The following is a 20,917-nucleotide window of genomic DNA, read 5'->3' as shown; positions in this document are numbered from 1 at the left end:
ACCTCCGAGTAAAGCCTTTCCCACAGTCACCGCACTTATATGGATTTTCCCCAGTGTGAGTCACCTGGTGCTTGGTTAAATCAGACCTCTGTGCAAACCTTTTCTCAATGGAAGCACTGGTAAGGACGCCCACCTTTATGTGTCCTCTGGTGCAGGAGTGAGCAAGCTATTTACACCAAGCCCCCCTTTTACTGGTGATATTAGTTCCCCATGCCTGATTTAATTCATTTAAAAAAAAGTCATGTGATTTTGAATAGGTGTGTTTTTAAATAAGTATAGTAGTATAAGAGTCTCTCTCTCCCCAACTCCTAACTTCTGCCGGCTGCTCCTCTGCTTCACTCTGGCAGCCTCCTGCCGCCACATAACATCATCTCCCCCCGCCTGTGTCACTGCGCCCCCCCCCTACAAAATCTTGTGCCCCTCAGTTTGTACACCCCTACTCTGGTGTATAACCAGGTCCAATTTCCAAATGAAGCCCTTTTCGCACGCTGCACACTGATAAGGTCTCTCTCCTGTGTGGGTCCTCAAATGCTTCACTAAATGGGAATTCTGAGTGAAGTTTTTGCCGCAATGTGCGCACTTGTGAGGCGTCGGTCCTGAGTGGGTTTGTTCGTGTGTCAGAGTTACTACTCACAGATTTTTCTGGGTCAGCACGTTGGAAGTTTCCATCTTCTTGTGTGTCTTCATATGGTTAATGAGGTGAAAATTACGGATGAAGCTTCTACTGCACTCTGAGCATCTGTATGGCCGGTCAGTGCATTGCGCCCTCTTGTGTCTGATTAAGTTGATGCTTTTTGCAAACTTTTTATTGCACACGGAGCACTGGTATGGCTTCTCCACCGCGTGTGTCTGAAGGTGTTTCAGCAGATCAGCCCTCCGGAGAAAGCTTTTCGCACACACGGAGCAGTGATGACACTTCTCGTCTGTGTGTGTCCTGCGGTGGAGAGTCAGTAATTTCATCATATGGAAGCTTTTCGGACAGTCCAAGCACTTGTATGGCCTCTCGCCTGTGTGCATCCTCTGGTGGATGACGAGATCTGAAGATTTTGTGAAGTTTCTCTCGCAGTCTGTGCATTGATACAGCCTCTCTCCAGTGTGGGTTCTCTGGTGGTTCTTCAGGTCTGTCTTCCTTAAAAAGGCCTTCTCACAGTGAGAACACTGATTACTTTGCACATTATACATCTTTTGGTGTCTCACCACAGAAGCATAGCAACTAAAGCTTTTCTCACAGTGGCTGCAGGTATGTCGTTGTGCCCCCGAGATCTGTCTTTGCTTTGAACCAGCCTCATATTTCATGGCTCCTTCCACCTGCTCCATATTTTCAGTCTTCACTACCAGGGAGTTGCTGAAATCCGTCCCTTCTTCATTCTTCTCTGATGGAGTTACATCTGGTTTGCAATCCTCTGCTGCATCTTCCACTTCTACTTTTATCATTCGATACGCACCTGTCAAATTAAAGATAAAATCCTATCAGTTACGTATCACTGACTTTGGGGCGTTCCCTGTTGTCTGAGAATGAACATGCTGCGTTATATGATGACATAAGTCACCTCATGTGTCTCAGGCACCAAAATCAAGCTGTAAGATTCTCAGTGTGGAAACTTGGACCTGAGAAGCGTGATATATTACTGCAAACACCCAGTTGCACTAAGCAACATGTACTACACGTGCAATACAACTATTCTGGGTTTTTTTAGCTCTATTTATTAACGTTTTTCATAGTGCATAACTATATATGGGCAATGTTATACATTTATATATCACAGTGTCTCACATCATCATCAGAATACTCATTCACAACATCTGATATTTGACTAGATGAATCAGCATCACGCCCATCCCCTGCTCTTCAATGGAGTGACCAGGTTCTTACTCCCTCTTCTTCATCTGGCAATATATCATATTTAATAGAGAACCCCGTTAATAATAGTGGGAAAGGAGTTGGGAACAGATTTCTATAGAAGAATGGTCCAGAATATGGGCAATTGCAGGATCCTCATCATTGTCCACTAGAATAATGGAAAACAAATATAACCTTCTTTACAGTTGGTACTATACCCCTCCGATGCTTCATAGCAGTTAGCCCAATGTATCGGGACTATGCAGGAGAAATTATGGAGGGTCAGCAAACAATTAAGCATATCTGCTGGGAGTCTTCGTTATCAAATTAGAACGAGATAATGAATTGCATACAAGGAATCGCTGGTGTTGTCGTACCCCAGGACCCGAATATTATTCTCCTCAATAGAGACGGCATTGATGGGTATCGGTTAAAGAAATCCTTAGTTCTGCACTTACTGAACGCGGCTCTGTGATCAATCGCAGCTCTATGGAAACAAGCATGTGCATCAATGATTGATTACTGGAAAAAAATAGGGTGTGGGAGGTCGTGAGCGTGTGACAGTTTAATTAAACATAGTTGCACTGATTTTATTTCGTTATTTTAGGTCTTATGCTTTTTCGTTTTTCTTTGTTTGCTTGGAGCTTTTACATTGTGTATTCTTTTTTAATATTATTTATCCCCAAATTCTCTTTTAAGCATGTAATAGAAAAGTGTTCTCAACATCCACTATGTGCTATAATGTTACATGGATGTTACCACTCTATGTAACTGAAATATCTGGGGGTTCATAGTCTAGGCGGGGGGAGGGGAATGGGGGAAGCACAGTTCTTTTGCCCACCGAGCCGCCCACTGCTCAGCCACAAAACCACTCCATTAGTTGGTTACCAATTGTAGTATACTACTGATAGTGGTAGTAAAAAAAAAAAAAAAAAACTATATGTATATAAACAAAAAAATCATATGCACATGACAAGTCAGATACCTAATGCAGAGGGTGTAAAGTAATTATTTTAACACAACTTGTTAGTCAAATTCTTATTAATGATATTACTGCTAGTGGCATACAGTTAGTTATACTAGTAATGGTATAATCAGTGGGGTGGGGTAGTGTTTAGACACCGGACTGTGGTATTTATTAGTAGTAACGGTAACTCTAATAACTAGTAAACTGGTATATACACAGAGGAAAGGTCTCCAATCTCTCTCTAATTATCCTAGTAATAATATATATAGAGAGAAAGGTGAATAATATATGTCACTCTCGCAGTGCCCCTGGATGTGTGGTTGCTGCTGGTTGTGGCACTGGCTGGCACTGTGCCCCTGGATGTGTGGTTGCTGCTGGTTGTGGCACTAGCTGGCACTGTGCCCCTGGGTGTGTGGTTGCTGCTGGTGGTGGCACTGGCTGGCACTGTGTCCTTGGATGTGTGGTTGCTGCTGGTTGTGGCACTGACTGGCACTGTGTCCCTGGGTGCGGTTGCTGGTGCTGCTGGTGGTGGCACTGGCTGGCACTGTGTCCCTGGATGTGTGGTTGCTGCTGGTTGTGGCACTGGCTGGCACTGTGTCCCTGGGTGTGCGGCTGCTGCTGGTGGTGGCACTGGCTGGCACTGTGCCCCTGGGTGTGTGGTTGCTGGTGCTGGCACTGGCTGGCACAGTGCCCCTGGGTGTGCGGTTGCTGCTTGTGGTGGCACTGGCTGGCACTGTGCCCCTGGGTGTGCGGTTGCTGCTGGTGGTGGCACTGGCTGGCACTGTGCCCCTGGGTGTGCGGTTGCTGGTGCTGCTGCTGGTGGTGGCACTGGCTGGCACTGTGTCCCTGGGTGTGTGGTTGCTGCTGGTGGTGGCACTGGCTGGCACTGTGTCCCTGGGTGTGTGGTTGCTGGTGCTGCTGGTGGTGGCACAGTGTCCCTGGGTGTGCGGTTGCTGGTGCTGCTGGTGGTGGTGGCACTGGCTGGCACTGTGTCCCTGGGTGTGTGGTTGCTGCTGGTGGTGGCACTGGCTGGCACTGTGTCCCTGGGTGTGCGGTTGCTGCTGGTGGTGGCACCGGCTGGCACTGTGTCCCTGGGTGTGTGGTTGCTGGTGGTGGCACTGGCTGGCACTGTGTCCCTGGGTGTGTGGTTGCTGGTGCTGCTGGTGGTGGCACTGGCTGGCACTGTGCCCCTGGGTGTGTGGTTGCTGGTGCTGCTGGTGGTGGCACTGGCTGGCACTGTGCCCCTGGGTGTGCGGTTGCTGGTGCTGCTGGTGGTGGCACTGGCTGGCACTGTGTCCCTGGGTGTGTGGTTGCTGCTGGTGGTGGCACTGGCTGGCACTGTGTCCCTGGGTGTGCGGTTGCTGGTGCTGGCACTGGCTGGCACTGTGTCTCTGGGTGTGCGGTTGCTGCTGGTGGTGGCACTGGGTGGCACTGGCTGGCACTGTGCGGTTGCTGCTGGTGGTGGCACTGGCTGGCACTGTGCCCCTGGGTGTGTGGTTGCTGGTGCTGCTGGTGGTGGCACTGGCTGGCACAGTGTCCCTGGGTGTGCGGTTGCTGGTGGCACTGTGTGGCACTCTGCTGGGTGATAAAACTAAATAATATATATGTTTAACCCCCCTTGAAACTGAACGTGTTTTTGTTATTAACATACTGCTATAATATAATAGACATGAGACAGTACAGTAGAGCCCAGGCCAGGTCCCAGCCCAGGTGGACATTGGTCGGTCACTCAATGTGGTCATTCTCAGATCAGATGAATCTGCAGCTACCACCACAGGTCAGACTCCTTCAGCTCAGAACAGACACCAGTCCAGCAGTAGCACCGCCCCCAGCCGAGCAGCCGCCCACCAGCCACTCCACTAGTTAGTCCCAATTGTAGTATAAATATTATATCATACAACCTATGCATGTGACCCGTCAATAATCCAGCGCAGACAGTTTAAAGCAGTAATTAACACAACAAAACTTGTTATTCAAATTCTTAATTATACTACTACAAGTCGTATACAGTAGGCTAAACTAGTCTATTTATCTGGCTTTAACGGATTGGCTAACAAAGCTGGTCAATCAAGAGAAGGGTCATTCGATTAGTCCATTTAATGCACTGGTGGGTAAACAGGTGGCCCGCATTCTACCACAGGGACATCCCCTGCGGACCCCAACCTCCTCTCCCCGGTCCCTTCCTCCTGCAGCTTGAGCAAATGGGAGCAGAGCTACAAACAGGGGGCCAGAGATGGGGGGACCATTACCAAGAAGTTACAATCCAAACTCTGCCGCCATGTGTGCACTCTCTGATGCTTCACCAGGCATGCGTTCCGAACACATTGTTACGAGCATTTATAGGGACACTCACCTGTGTGTATCTTCTGGTGAAAACGGAAAGTTGATCTCCGAGTAAAGCCTTCCCCACAGTCACTGCACTTATATGGCTTTTCCCCACTGTGAGTCATCTGGTGCGTTCTCAAAGTAGACTTTATTGCAAAACTTTTCTCACAATGGAAGCACTGGTAAGGACGCTCCCCTGTATGTGTCCTCTGGTGTGAAATGAAAGTTGATCTCCAAGTAAAGCCTTTCCCACAGTCACTGCACTTATATGGCTTTTCCCCAGTGTGAGTCATCTGGTGCGTGGTCAAAGTATACCTTTGTGTAAACCTTTTCTCACAATGGAAGCACTGGAAAGGACGCTCCCCTGTATGGATCCTCTGGTGTGAAATGAAAGTTGATCTCCAAGTAAAGCCTTCCCCACAGTCACTGCACTTATATGGCTTTTCTCCAGTGTGAGTCATCTGGTGCGTGGTCAAAGTATACCTTTGTGTAAACCTTTTCTCACAATGGAAGCACTGGAAAGGACGCTCTCCTGTATGGATCCTCTGGTGTGTAACAAGGTCAGATTTCTGAATGAAGCCCTTTTTGCATACAGCACACTGATGAGGCCTCTCTGCTGGGTGGGACCTCAAATGCTTCACTAAATAATATTTCCGAGTGAAGAGTTTGCCGCAATGTGCGCACTTATGGGGCTTCTTTCCTGAGTGAGTTTTTTGGTGTTCTATGAAAGAAGCCAACTGATTAAAGGCCTTTCTGCACTCTGCACAAGTATAGGGAGTTTCTGCAACTCGGATCTCCTTTTGTGAGCTGAGAGGGTCAGAGCTACTATTCACAGATTTTTCTCGGTCAGGACACTGCAGGTTTTCAGCTTCTGTGTGTGTCCTCATATGTTTAATGCGGTCAGAATTCCGGAAGAAGCGTCTATTGCACTCTGAGCATCTGTATGGCCGGTCAATGCTGTGCGTCCTCTTGTGTTTGATTAAGGCAGAGCTTTCTTTAAATCTTTTATCGCAAGAGGGGCACTGAAATGGCTTCTCCCCTGTGTGGGTTCGTAGGGGTTTCACTAGATCACAAATAAGAGGTTTTTCCCCCAAGATCTGTCTCTGCTCTGAACCAGTTTCGCGTTCCATGGATGCTTCCACCCGCACCATATTTTCAGTCTTCAGTACCAGGGAGTTGCTGAAATCCATCCCTTCTTCATTCTTCTCTGATGGAGTCACATCTGGTTTGCAATCCTCTGCTGCATCTTCCACTTCTACTTTTATCTTCCGATACTCACCTGTCAAATTAAAGATAAAATCTTATTAGTTACGTACCACTTACTTTGGGGCTTCCCCTGCTGTCTGAGAATGAACATGCTGCGTTATATGATGACATAAGGTGACTTATGTGTCTCAGGTGCCAAAATGAAGCTACAAGACTCTCAGGGTGGAAAGCTGGACCCGAGAAGCCCGATGTATAATTACCTTGTTACAGTAGTGCAAAAACCCAGTTACACTTATCTATCTCACTGTCTGGTATAACGCACACACAGAGCCAACCTGTGCTTTAAAAAAAAAATGTATATATGATCCTTTATTGTAGATTTACATATACATTGAAACAAGCCATCATATAAAGAAGATATAAAGAAGACATATTTACATCATATACATGGAAAGCCATACAATATTTTGACTCCAAGTCTTTAAACTAGCTGTCAGATCTGTGAGAACTATGCAAAGAAACATGTAAGAAGCCATTTCTCACAGATCGGACAACTAGTCTAGCTTCTTACATATTTCTTCACATTTTCTCTTTACAGAAGATTATAAAATGAATATTAGATCAAATTAAACCAACCCAGGGGTGCGCGTGACGTCACAGCGCTTGCACGTCTGCTGTAGAGCTCCGTGCATGCCGCTGCCTGTTTTTAACGAGAGCCTCCGATTGGCACCTCGTAGTTCGGCAAAAATGGAAGCAGAGCTCCGAGGGAACCACCCGACACGCCTCTCCGGAAAGATAGGAAGGCGAGCGCCTCGGATTTGTCCCATTTTGGGCATAAAGAGCCCTGCGACTGCAGGAGAGAAAAAACAAGATGGTGGTGAGGAGGGTGGATGGGGCGCTCATCACTGAGCCCTGAGAAGGAGCAGGGGGCAGAAGAAAGAGAGACAGCCATCACAAGGCAAGATTTAAAGACTATGTTCGAGGACATGCAGTCCGTGTTCCAGTCTGCTTTGGATAAAGCAGTGCAGGAGTTTAAGTCCCTCCCCCTCCCCCCCCCCCGTTTTTTGTCCTGTTCCCCCTTCTGTTTTCCACAACCATCAAGTTTTTTGGAGCATAATTTTCACAATAGATAGAGGGCAACGATACTGGATATGACTAGTCAAACGCCATTGAAGGTAGTATCTATGAATGTTAAGGGTCTGAACAGTAATGGTAAACGTAGATTGGCCCTAAAAGAATTTAGGAATCTGGAAACAGATATTGTTTTTTTTGCAAGAGACGCACTTTGACACTCAGGATCCCCTAAACACTTTTCAGCGAGATGTACACTATACACTATTCGTCCTTTACAAGCAAAAGAAGAGGGGTCGCGATTTGGTAAAGTATGGTATTCCGTTCCAGATATTGGAGATCAAGAGAGACCAAGAAGGGAAGTCCCTCATGGTCCACGGTCTACTGTCAGGATTACATATCACTCTAGCCAATGTATATGCACCTAATGAGGGATAAATTGAATTTTTAAAGGAAACATTGGAATCTTTGGGAGACATTCGAGAACAGCTAATAATTTTAGGAGGCGACTTTAATATGGTCCCTGACCCAGATATGGATAAATCCACTCATCCTGAGCAGCCAAACTCTTCAATGACATAGTGTATCAAAGAAATTTAGATTGTTAAAGAGTTTGGTCTTTTCGACGCCTGGCGCCACTCACATAAAGGTCATATATATACAAAGAGATTATTCATTTTACTCAATCCCACACGACTCCTACTCTAGAATTGATAATATATTTGCAACCCCAAATATTCTGGAAGTGTTGGTTCACTCAGATATAGGCTCTATTACGTGGTCGGATCACGCTCCTTTGGCGATCTTGTTTGACCCCCCATTTGCCAAGATTCAATCCTTCCACTGGAGAATGAATGGCTCACTACTAAATTACCTGGAAATTAGCACATAAATTGGAGACTCACTCCAATAAATTAATAATGGGTCGATAGAATCGACAGCAATATTATGGGAGGCCCATAAGGCCACGATTCGAGGACAGCTTATCTCAATTGCATCCTATAGAAAGAGAATACAAATGGAAAAACAAAAATATCTAACAGAAAATTATTCCATTTGGGTCAAGCGGAACCTTGATTCCCGACATCTTCTATTAATTTCAAAACTGTCCTCCTGTATGTCAGCATTACTGGGCAAACCCACCATACTGTATGTGCGCTACATCCCCTAGCTGTCCGCATCCCCTCCAGCATCTATCAGTAGCCTCGGGAAACATTTGCTTTAACCTTGATAGGATAAGGTGGGATTTTCTGGATAGAACGCTAGAGGCATTCGGACTCTCCGGGTTTTTTTTAATTTTTTTACAGGGGGTACAGGCCCTCTCCTCTATTTGTTAACGACAGCCACTTGGAAGATTCCAGGGGGGGTGGGGAATCTGATAACAATTAAGAATGGTACGAGACAGGGGTGCCCTTAACAATCGAGCCTCTCGCAGCTACTATAAGAGCCTCCCCAAATATACAAGGGATCATAAAAGAAGATGAGTATTATAAAATGTCATTTTTCGCAGATGATATTTTTTTTCTATAGTTAATCCATTGACATCCCTCCTGAATTTACAATATTCAGAGGTTTGGTGAACTGTCTGGGTATAAAGTTAATATGGGAAAGTTGGAAGTTTTAAATTTGACGCTAACCGAAAAAGAGGCATAATTATCCGGACCTTTTTTCAAAGCTAAAAAAAAGATTTGCAAGTTTGGGATTCTCATTGTATTTCCTGGTTAGGGCGTATTACTGTGGTTAAGATGAATTTTCTCCCTAGACTTTGGTATTATTTTCAGACATTACCAATATCTGTCCCATTTACAATTATAAAAGATATCCAAAATCGAATTATGCAATTTATTTGGAAGCATAAATAACAGAGAATAGCCAGATCAATTATATTTGCTGCTAAAGTAGGAGGTGGTCTGGCAGTCTCAAATATTTTAAAATACTATATAGCCTCTCATATGAAACAAATGGGGTACAGTAGGGCCCCACTTTTTGGCGTTCCGCACATACGGCGGTACCGAGAAGGGGGCCACCATGTCTACGCATGCACAGAACGGGGACTGCTGAGGTCGCGCATGCGCAGAACAGGGTTTGCCGAGGTTGCGCTTGCGCAGAACGTAGGTGTCACATGCGCAGAACAGGGGGATTGCAGCCTAGGAGGTCTGGGAAATCTCTCCTCTAATTGGATATGAGGGCTTCCCAGATTCTCCGATCCCCTGAATTTGTGAGAGGTTTATATACATGGTGAATTTTACATTTAAATAAGGGGTCTGGTTTTAAGTAACAGTCTATACATCCATGTTCAAAGACATTAAGCTGTTCTCTGGTGATAGAAAATATATAGTGTTTAAATTGCATATATGCCAAGAAATTGCTTGCAGAAATATTTCATTCTATCTGTGCTTCCTGAAAGGAAAGCCCCGAGCCCCTCTCTATACTATGGAATTTATGTAATTTATATAATCCCATAGATTCCCATTCTCTAAAGATTGTAGATTCATTGCCCAACTGGAAATCTGGATTTCCTACTTATGGCAAGTATTTAATCAATGCTTTGGGTTCGTTTAATAGACCCAGGAGTTTTTTGCAGGCTCTCCTTGTGTCTGCGAACTATACAGCTCAACCCGTTATAGCGCGATGCGCTACAATGCGGATCCGCCGATAACGCAGTCTGAGCAAGGTTTTTTTTTTTTCTTCTTCTATTCAATGCTTTTTTGCTAACGGGCACACACAGACACAGACAGACAGACAGACACACACACCTCTGTGTAATGGTAGCTGGAGGTAGGGATGTGGTGAGTTGCCTTTGAGAGTGAAGAGGTTGAATGGGGGCTGGGTGGGATAGAGCAAGATGACGGGCGAAAGCAGTGTTGCAGTGACCTGGGTACAGTGAGTAGGAAGGGGAGGGTATGAGGGTTGCTGAGGAGACTGCTCCTGGCAATGAGTGACCTGGTCTCTGTGCAGATCTCCCCGGCCTGTCAGGCCTCCGAGTCCCCAGCCTTTCCTGCAACCTCTCCACGGGCTGTGCGCGGCCTGCACGTGTCAATGATTCCAGGCTCAGCCAGGTACTAACTCCACCTACCTCTTAATAATGCAAACACCCACAGCTGCCCCCTAATAACAGAGACACCCAGCTATCCCCTAATAACACAGACACCCCCAGCTACCCCTAATAACGCAGACACCCCCAGCAACCCCAATAATACAGCTATCCCCTAACACAGCTGCCCCCCAATAACAAAGGCACCCCCAACTACCCCGACAACACCGCTCCCCCCCATAACACAGCCTGCCCCCTTATAAACACAGCCTGCCCCCTTATAAACACAGCCTGCCCCCTTATAAACACAGCCTGCCCCCTTATAAACACAGCCTGCCCCCTTATAAACACAGCCTGCCTCCTTATAAACACAGCCTGCCCCTTATAAACACAGCCTGCCCCCTTATAAACACAGCCTGCCCCTTATAAACACAGCCTGTCCCTTATAAACACAGCCTGCCTCCTTATAAACACAGCCTGCCCCTTATAAACACAGCCTGCCCCCTTATAAACACAGCCTGCCCCCTTATAAACACAGCCTGCCTTCTTATAAACACAGCCTGCCTTCTTATAAACACAGCCTGCCTCCTTATAACACAGGCTGCCCCCCCATAACACTGCTGCCCCCCTCCACTGTGTGGTGGTGCTGCCGGGTCCCCTGATAACGGCGGCCATTTATTTTTTTCTATTCAATGCTTTATTGCTAACAGAGACAGAAACACACAGAGACAGACACACACAAGGATAGACACACCACCCTCCCCCCGGCGCAATGGCTGACCCGTGGTGTCGGAACCCTAAAACCCTTCCCCAAGCAAGTCCTACGTGGGAGTGCTGCTGGGTCTCCTGATCGCGATGGCCATTTTCCCCCCCGCGATCCCCGTTATAACGCGGTCGCATTATGTGGACCCAAAGCACCGCGTTATTATGGGGTTCAGCTGTATATTGTTTCATGCTGCTACTGGTATGTTTTGATCTTGAATTTGTGTAAGGGTTGGTAAGGCTATTGGAGCAGCAATATCTCTCTATCACAGGGAGCGTCAAGACGTGTGTGTGTTAGCCATTCTCTTGCTATTTTGAACAGACATATATAATTAAACTTTTCGAGGTCTGGGAGGGAACAACTTCCTATATCTTTATACAATTTCAATTTTGCCAGACTGATTCTATACTCCTGCCTCCCTGTCACGGTAGCTTATGACAAGATATAATGAACACCAAATATCTGGGTTGAACTGAACGAGGCTTAGATATAATAAAATATATTTATTCCTTAAAAAAGGTGAACACAGCAATATAGTACAATTAACAGACAAGAAGGTAACACTTACTTAGGGTTGGGGAATGGAGAAGTATCAGCTAGCAATTCTCCAGCAATCCGGTGACATTCAAGATGGTATCAGAAGAAGAACTAAAAACTGTAGGGTTGACACAGTTTATATACCTGTGTAACCCTATTCTTAACATTGAATACAGACTATTGGTGAACAATTATCTGTATCCAATCCCTAACGTGGAGACACAGATTAACCCATGCCCCTCAGCTAATTAGCCCATGTGTACTGGGACTCTATGGGTAGCTCCATAATTAAATCAGGGGCAACGATCAGTCTACCAAATGAAGTATCTGGTAGGATCTGCATTGTTTGTAGGTGTAGACATAACACTTACAAACCACTCCAGTTTGATGATTCTCCGCCCTCAGGTAGCAATTAGACTGGCAGAGTCTGTTGATTAATACTTAGTCTCTAGACATTGGGTCGCCCCTCTAACCATCTGCTTCCCTTTGTGCAAAGGAATCTCTGCAGGATTTTATCCCTGCCTTGGGAAACAACATTAAAGGTGAAACATGGGAACAGGGGAACATATATTTTCAAGGTATGACAAGGTGCAAACCACGTCCCTGGACCGCAGTCCAGTTAACCCCTTGTCTCTCTGGTGAGGTCAGGGGATGACCATATGGGGTGCAACCCCTTTAATACCGGGCCACCCCCTTTCTCCCTCTATACTCCCCAAATAATAAAGTTTGACATCTCTCTATTTAGTCGGTATTAGTAATAATGGCAACATCAAAAATAAATAGTACATTCTTGGAATACCTGTCATTTTAAAGAGTCCTAGTTGCCCAAGCATGCTTCGCAGCAGTGCTTTCCATATACTGAGATTTTTGCAGAATTTGGCTATACCAGCACTAACATGTGTATCGTACAATTTTTTTATATTTGACGGGATCAAAATTCCCAGGTATTTTATACTGCTAGCTGCTATTATAAAAGGGATTTTTTCTTGCCATGATGGTATTTTGTTTAATACTATGTTCAGGGCTTCTGATTTTGTAATATTTATTTTGTAGCCCTAGAAAGATCCAAAAATATCTAAAAGTCTCCAGAATAACAGGAAAGGCGACTTTGGGTCTGTTGATAAACAATAAGGTGTTGTCCGAGTACATGGCAATTCTAATCTCTGTTTTCACTATGCTTAACCCCTCAAATTTTTGACGATTCCTCAAATAGAAAGCCAAGGGTTCCAGGGTGATGGCAAATAGTAGAGGAGATAGTGGGCAACCCTTTCTAGTCTATCTCTTTAAATCGAATATTTGTGAATGGAAGTTACCCGCAAAAACCCTCTTGAGTTAGTATAAATCCTCTTAATAGCATTGCCAAACTCGCCCACAATCCCACATTTCTGTAACGTAGTATATAAATGATCCCACACTACCGTGTCAAAGGCCTTCTCAGCATCCAGACTGAGAAGGCATAGGGACATTGCAGTCATGGTATTTTGTACCTGTTGGATCGCAGCTAGCACTTTCCTAATATTTGGAGTGGGGTTTCTGCTCCATATGAACCCCATTTGGTCTGGGGATATTACAGATGGTAAACGGGTCTATAATCTATAATCTTTCAGCCAGGAACTTTGCATATAATTCACAATCAATATTTAGTACCGAAATTGGTATAAATGAGGACACGTCATCTGGGCTCCAACCCGCCTTGTGAATTACTTTGATATCTGCCTGCGTAAAGCTCCTATAGCATTCGCCACCATTTAATAAACAAACAGTTAAATAGTCTTGTTAAGGGGTCAACAACACTCTTGCCCAGTGTCTTATAGAATTCAGCTGCAAAACCGTCTGGCCCTGGAGCTTTTAAACATTTTAGTTTTTTTAAATTGTATTTTATTGGTTTCACAAATCATAGGGAGGGGGAAAGAAAAAGGGTGGGGGTGGGGGTTACATCCATATAGCCTCCACACAGGGAGCGTACAGATAGAACTATGTATAACTATCTGTATATCTGTAAACTAGATCTGTATAACTATCAAAATTAACAGCATTTTGGACTGTGTGAGTAACATTGAGAACTAGTCTGGAGTTAGGCTGTGTTTTGCTCCATGTAAGTCACCCATGGATCCCAGACTGTCAAAAATCTATTGTATCTATCGTGAATTAAGCTGGAGAGTTTATCCACGGTCATTATATAGTTTCGCTTGTTCTTAACTGCTATAAGGGGTGGGAAGGTTGTCATGTTTCCAGTGCCTCGCGACCACTGCATTGGCTGCTGACAGCGATGTGATCTTGGACACTGCCTGCATAGGGGTTAAGCAGCACTGAAATAATACTCACCTGTGCTTAAAAAGCTTTCATTCTCCTCCTCTTCAGGATTGCAGCCATTCCAAGACAGGGGCTCTTCTCCGCCTTCAATCCTGGCTACGATTTCAGGCTTTATTATGAGATAACCTGTGAGGGGAGAGAGATGCACAGACGCATTGAGATGGGGTGATGAGGAGGGGACAGTCACAGAGCACAGAAGTGACACATGGTCATGAAACGCGTAGGGAGGAGGAGCCTAGTACAGTGCATGTGAGCCGAATACCCGCTGTGTTCAATTTGGTGTTGGAGAAGCAACCGGCGCTGCGCCGCTGACGTCATCAATCGGCGCGTGACTGTGTGTGCCTCAATCCCACCTAGCTGGATACAGGCTGCGGACGGCATTCGTAAGTGGCACGTTTGCCCTTACAAATTGTAAGTGTGAGCAGTGCGGCTTTTTTTATTGATATTAAAGTGTTTATGCGTAGTACACTAGGCTGTTTTTATTTTCTTTGCCATCGGTTGTTGCGGTGTATGCTGCTCACGCGAGGGCGCCATTCGGTGTGAAGAGAGTAATCTTGTGAACCACGTGGGGTCCGTGGATATCGAGGTGAAGAAGGAGCCTGGAACAGATTCTCTCCCCTGAACCAACAAGATTATATCTTTTAAGTAGGGATTTTCCACCTCTTGGTTAGGGCTTTGTGGTCTTAAATACTGCGCAATGGTGTGTCTTTGTTCTTTTGTAATTACAGAAACTACCTGGGAATCATACCTTGAGGACTAATTACTCCATTTAGAACATTTGTTGGTGCAGTACTCTACTACCAGGACTGTTATTCTATCCAGGACTGTCTTTTGGATATGGTATTGTGATCATCAATTTTCTAGCGCCGGGGACATTACTTTTGTGTATATATACCTATAATCTGGTATTACAAACCCATTTGGCACTAAAGAATTTCTTGCATATATATGGTTTTATTTAGGCAGTAGTCACACAGGCCAACAAAATATATGTGCAACACCCCTATCACCCCCTAAAGGAGATTTGCAGGCCTTATGGTGTTATGGTGCTCGCCTGTTGGTTCTCAGGAGGACCGAGTCTACACAATGTTGGAGGGAGTGGGACACAGAACAGTCTTTTCTGGATGGTGCAGCACCTCCATTCTGCAGGGCGCTGCTAGGGGCAGGGATTCCTCCTCACATGAACCTTCAGAATGATGTACTCACAGGCCAGGAACGGAACAACTGCATTTATTGGTGGACCAGCATATACTTCATATCCATCTCTTGCAAGAAAGGTGCATTTCCCTGAATCCCTAGTAATCCAAGTTCTTGCCCCTCGCAGCTTGCATGCCTTCCATAGGTCAGAGCTATGCACGCAGGACCATTTTCTCTTGACTACACCCCCAGGAGCTTGAGGTTCATGGGCTAGTCTTAACCACCTTACCCAGCAAGGAATACACACCAACTACTCCCAAAGGAGCAGGCAACACTTGGGAAGACACTAAATTTGAAAGGGAGGCATCTTTTATACCAGGGGTGTGTCCCCCTCCTAAGCCCCCAGTTACTGGGAATTACCACTGGAGTGAGACCATCCGCCCTGGCACATGCTCCAACAGTTTCCAGACTAGCACCTGGAACCCGCAACAAAATAATATCCCAGTTTTGAGGCTCACATGCTGGCCCATGTGAGAGAAGTTTAACCCCAGCACTGCCTACTCTTACCAGGATTTCTAATACAACAGCCAGGAATATATAGCCAGGGGCGTAAGGCTACATACTTCCCCTGTTAAAACTTCCGACCCATATGAAGTAGATACATTCGTACTGTATACCACCAACAAATTTACAATAACGAACAGAACCAAAACGCAAACAGTAAAATGCAAAACATAACAACAGTGCATAACCAGGAACACTCATTACCAGGGCATTTCTGAAAAGAAGAACCCATAACACAATATAGAACAGGTTACTTCCTAAAGAAGAACCACATTAACACAGCAGCATAGATCCTTTTCTGCGACACAAACACTTAATAGTAATGAGCCGGGTCAGGTTTTCTGACCAATTTATCATTGCAGTCAGGTACAGTTACTGAATTGCACCTTTTCTTCCCTTTTTCACTTATATATTCGACCCGATCTATGTAGCTATTACGGCCTACATGCCATACCCGCATTATTAAATATCCTACCCTATCGTCAGTGTAGTGGGCCTGACTACTGCAACGGGAAGACATATAATCCAACACGGCATCCCTGACCCAGTCATCCCTATGTTCCTCTACCTCCCTCGTGAGTGGTTCTGGAACGTAAGGAAAATCGTAGCCATGGGACTTCCTGAACTTTTGTATGATAATATGATCAGCGCGACTATTTGTAATGAGAATATGGCCACAAGCTAGCCCTGGAAGTACCCAGAATAACGGCTCTTCAGGTGCATTGGCATACCTGGCTTGCTCCAAGTCTGAGGGAGAGTCTAGCCCTATCTCAAGATCCCGGCTGCGATTACGCATGATTTCGGACGTTTGTTCCGGTGTATACTCTCCTTCTTCCCACCACTGATCTATCTTACTACCCTGTATCAGTACCAATTGGGTCCTAGTAATATGTGGGACATATCCCTGGAACATGGGATCCCACCTTTTCATTACTTTTCCCGCAATAGATTTATGCATCACATCATCAAATGCAGTAGTACATTCAGGGTTTACGAGCACTATAGGTGATGGAGATCTGGGTACTAAAGGCCTACAGACCCCACCTACTATAGGTGATACAGACCGGGAAACATTGCTAGACACCGTTATAACAGCATCAGCAGCCATATAATTACGGGAACAGCCTGGCACTGCATTATCCCGGTTCCTTGTGGAAACTGCTATTTCAGTCTTTGCGGCTGTCACGAGAGCTTGCGACAGGCTGTAATTGTACACCAAAAACTATATATATAAAAATATATATATATACCTGGGTTTGAACTGGGACGAGACTTAGATATGATAAATAGAATTTATTCCTTGATAAAGGTGAACACAACAGATTATACAATAACAGGCAAAATATAGACACTTACTTAAAAGATGAAAATAATGAAAACAGTCCCATCTGAACTGGCAGTTTCATCCAGCAATCAGCCCAAGACATTGCATGGCGACCAAAAATGAAGACAAAGGATAGATGGGAAACAGCAGGTTATAAACCCTTTGTCCCTCTATCTGTAACATTAAGACCCTGGGATTGGTTTGCAATTATCTCCAGCCAATCTTTGGTGGGGGAACACATTTTAGGACAGGCCCCCCTGCTAGCTGGCACATCTGCAGTAGAACTCTGGGGTCTCCTTTCTGAGGCCCCACATGTGCAAATGGAATGCCAGGCCAGCTACCCCTCCGGATCTTGGACAAGATAACCTGTGTTGGACAGTGATAAGTGGGACACTTAAACTGCTATGGTATGCGCCTCCCCCATACTCACAGACAGGGAGGGTAATAAAACCTTTTGAACAAAACTTAAGTTCTAGCCATTGGGACTCTAGCTTGGGGTAGCCCCCCATCAATAAACCCTTTGAAGCAGGGTGGACATTTGTCATGTTCACTCCTGCAGGAAACCTTGGTGTGTAAATGTGAGTTACCACGTTTACAAAGGCATCCTCTTCCCTGCTCATTATCATAGCAGGGGGGCTGCAGTTTCTGAGAACTTCAACCAAAATTTCATATTTACTGCAAATCATTGCATAACTTCCGTTCCGTTATACACACAGTCAGGTGAGATATATTACTGCCTTCTGGGACACCTGACGCTCGTAGAGAGACCCATCATTACATTGTAATATGAACATTAATAGAGATATTAATATCTGGCATTTAGCAGCAGTTACATATTCAAGGTTTAGACTTCCCAAGATCGGCTTACTCTCGCCAATACACTTATGTAATTCTTAGCCGGTTCAGCCAAGGACATCTCATAGTATCCTTATATTTAATAAAGTTACTCACTTTTGATATCCTGTTGGGGAATACCTTTTGCTGGAAGGTGTGAATAACAAACACTTCCCTTCCTTTTGCCTGCTTCCCGCATAAACAATTCCCCTGGGAAGCCAGGCTCCAATCTGGCCAATTCACAACTCCCTTTTGATATGCACTGGGAGAGAGGAAGCGTGCATAGGCAAGTGACTAGACTCAGATGAGGCAAACCATTTGGTTTCTGGACATTTCTACAAACTGCAAAAAGTCACTTTATCAAAAATATATGTCCCCCATCTGCATCTATCATGTGGGGTGCTAAAACCCTCTCTTCTCTAAGACCCCAGCTCAGAATACCTTGCTGGCAGGCAAGACAGGTCAAAATATTCCCCCCCTTTCCCCTCATGTTCCAGACATCACTTACACTCTGACACAGGCAGTTGCAGGCCCATGAGGCAAAGGGAATACACAGATAACGCATTAACTAGCCCACTGGGCTTACACAATTAACCCCTGATGACCCAGTGTGTGTGTTATGCAGGTACTGATTAACCCAGACATTACAATGGAACAGGGAAGAATACATTTACAGGTTATAACAAGGGTAAAATCACATTTCTGGGCCTCAGCCCAGTTAACCCCTTGTCTCCCTGGCGACGTTAGAGGGGGGCCCTTGGGGGGTAACCCCGTTAACCCCGGGCCAAACCCTCCCTACCGCCACACCTCCCCTGCTCAAGGGCCCCTGGTACCCCAGCGGCCTCCCCATGGCCCTGGGATACCACTGGCGCTCTTGACGCACTCAATACGTCCTGAGGGATTAGCCTGGCAAAATTGTCCTCCAGCATTGACCAGTACACAGTGGATTGTAAAGTCCAGATCTTGGGGAGCAGGGCTCCACCTTGGCTGCCGGGCATTCTCCTTTGCCTCCCTCTGCCCCCCACCCAGTGCCTTGGGAACCAAGTCCGTGGTGAAGGGGCCCCGGTGCAGTCCAGGCTGCACACTGCCCAGAGACTGGCATGTCTCTGCATCTGCAGGAGACCAGCTATCCAGCACAGACCGTCGCTTTCCTGTCAACCAAGTCTGGGAAAGGGTTATGTCACTATTCTGTAGGGACTCTACCTGCCCTGGCTCTGTGCCACCCTGTAGCTGCTCCGCGATACTCATGACTCTCCTCCCTGGCTGCCTATCTACCCACAGCCTCTCCTTTGGGAACCCAGGGGTTTCTGTCAGAGGGGTCACTCCTGGCCAGTCAGAACAAGGGACCTTCTGCCTACCTAGCCCATCCCTAGCTTCTGCCAGCTGCCTCACACCCCACTGATCTCCTATCTCCCCCTGCTCCACGGTGCCTCCCTGCCTAGCCTCCCCTAGGCCCAGCACCTCAGCCTGCTGCTTACCTCCCTGCAGCCCACCTGCACTCCTCTCCTCCCTGGGCAATCCTAACCCAGACCCTGGAACTACCTGAGTGCACCTACCTCCCTGACCTTGTCTCCCCCTTACCAGGGATGAGCTCAGGGGCATCTCTCCAGATGCAACCGCCTTAGCGCTTGGCTGGCAGGTATCCCTGGGGTGGCACAAGCCTGCCACTGCCCCGGATACCCCCAGCCCATAGCTAGGCTGCAACAGGGGGTTGCTGATCTGAGAAACCCCCTGGGGCTCTGCCAGGGTAACGGGAAACTCTAGCTGCAATACCTGATGCTTTCCCTCCCTGGCTACCACTAGCCCTCCTTCTCTCACTGAGATCTGCTGCTGGCTACCTACCTGCAGCCTCCCCTATCTCCGCTTCTCCCTAGCTAATCCTAGCCTGGACCCTAGGGACACCTGAGTGAGGCCATCTCCCTGACACTGTCTCCCCATTACCGGGGATGAGCCCAGGGGCATCTCTCCAGATGCAACCGCCTTAGCTCTTGGCTGGAAGGTAATCTGGGGGTGGTCTAACTGTGCCACAACCCCTGGTACCTCCAGCCCATAGCAAGGCTGCAACAGGGGGTTGCTGATCTGAGACACCCCCTGAGGCTTTGCCAGGGTAACGGGGAAAACTGGCTGGCTCACTCGCTGCCTTCCCTCCCCGGTTCCCACTGGCCCATCCAACCCTCTCCCAGGCAATCCTACCCTAGAGCTGGGTGCTAACGGGGCTAGCCCCTCTCCCTGAAGCTGTGCCCCCATTACCAGAGGTGAGCTCAGGGTTGCTGGTGCAGATGCACCCACCTTAGCTCCTGGCTGGCAGGTAATCTGGGGGTGGTCTAACTGTGCCACAACCCCTGATACCTCCAGCCCATAGCAAGGCTGCAACAGTGGGGCTCTTAACTGAGAGTCCCCTTGCTGCTCTGCCCAGGTAATGGGGAAGCCTGGCGGCCCTACAAGCTGCCCTTCCTTCCCCTCCCCTGGTAACTGATGCGGGCTACCTACCTGCAGCCTCCCCTCACTCCGTTTCTCCCTAACTAATCCTAACCTGGATCCTAGGGACACCTGAGTGAGGCCATCTCCCTGACACTGTCTCCCCATTACCGGGGATGAGCTCAGGGTTGCTGGTGCAGATGCACCCACCTTAGCTCCTGGCTGGCAGGTAATCCGGGGGTGGTCTAACTTTGCCACAACCCCTGATACCTCCAGCCCAGAGCAAGGCTGCAACAGTGGGGCTCTTAACTGAGAGTCCCCTTGCTGCCCCGCCAGGGTAATGGGGAATCCTGACTGCCCTACCAGCTGCCCTTCCTTCCCCTCCCCTGGTGCCCCTATCTCCTGCCACCCCCCAGTCACCCCTAGAGTGAAACAACAGGGTACAGTCATAGGGAAACATAAGTCAGAGTCAGTCTGCGACTTGGTCTGGCTTACCTTGCTGGTCCCCGCAGAGACCGCCGCCTTCGTTGGTCCCAATTGCAGGGGGACTGGAGCGGCCGCCGCCGGCCCCATCTGGGCTGGGC

General features: G+C 46.9%; 1 protein-coding gene across 1 annotated transcript in view; it reads right to left on the bottom strand.

The window, feature by feature from the left end:
• LOC142488293 (uncharacterized) overlaps positions 1 to 20,917 on the bottom strand; it is a 192,641-nt gene that overhangs the window by 56,429 nt on the left and 115,295 nt on the right. The window contains 2 exon segments of the mRNA XM_075588665.1: positions 635 to 1,445; positions 5,161 to 6,411. Coding sequence (XP_075444780.1) covers positions 635 to 1,445; positions 5,161 to 6,411 — 2,062 coding nt within the window.

The sequence above is a fragment of the Ascaphus truei genome, chromosome 2, assembly GCF_040206685.1.
Source record: "Ascaphus truei isolate aAscTru1 chromosome 2, aAscTru1.hap1, whole genome shotgun sequence".
Taxonomy (NCBI): domain Eukaryota; kingdom Metazoa; phylum Chordata; class Amphibia; order Anura; family Ascaphidae; genus Ascaphus; species Ascaphus truei.
This window is presented reverse-complemented; position numbering and strand designations above follow the sequence as displayed.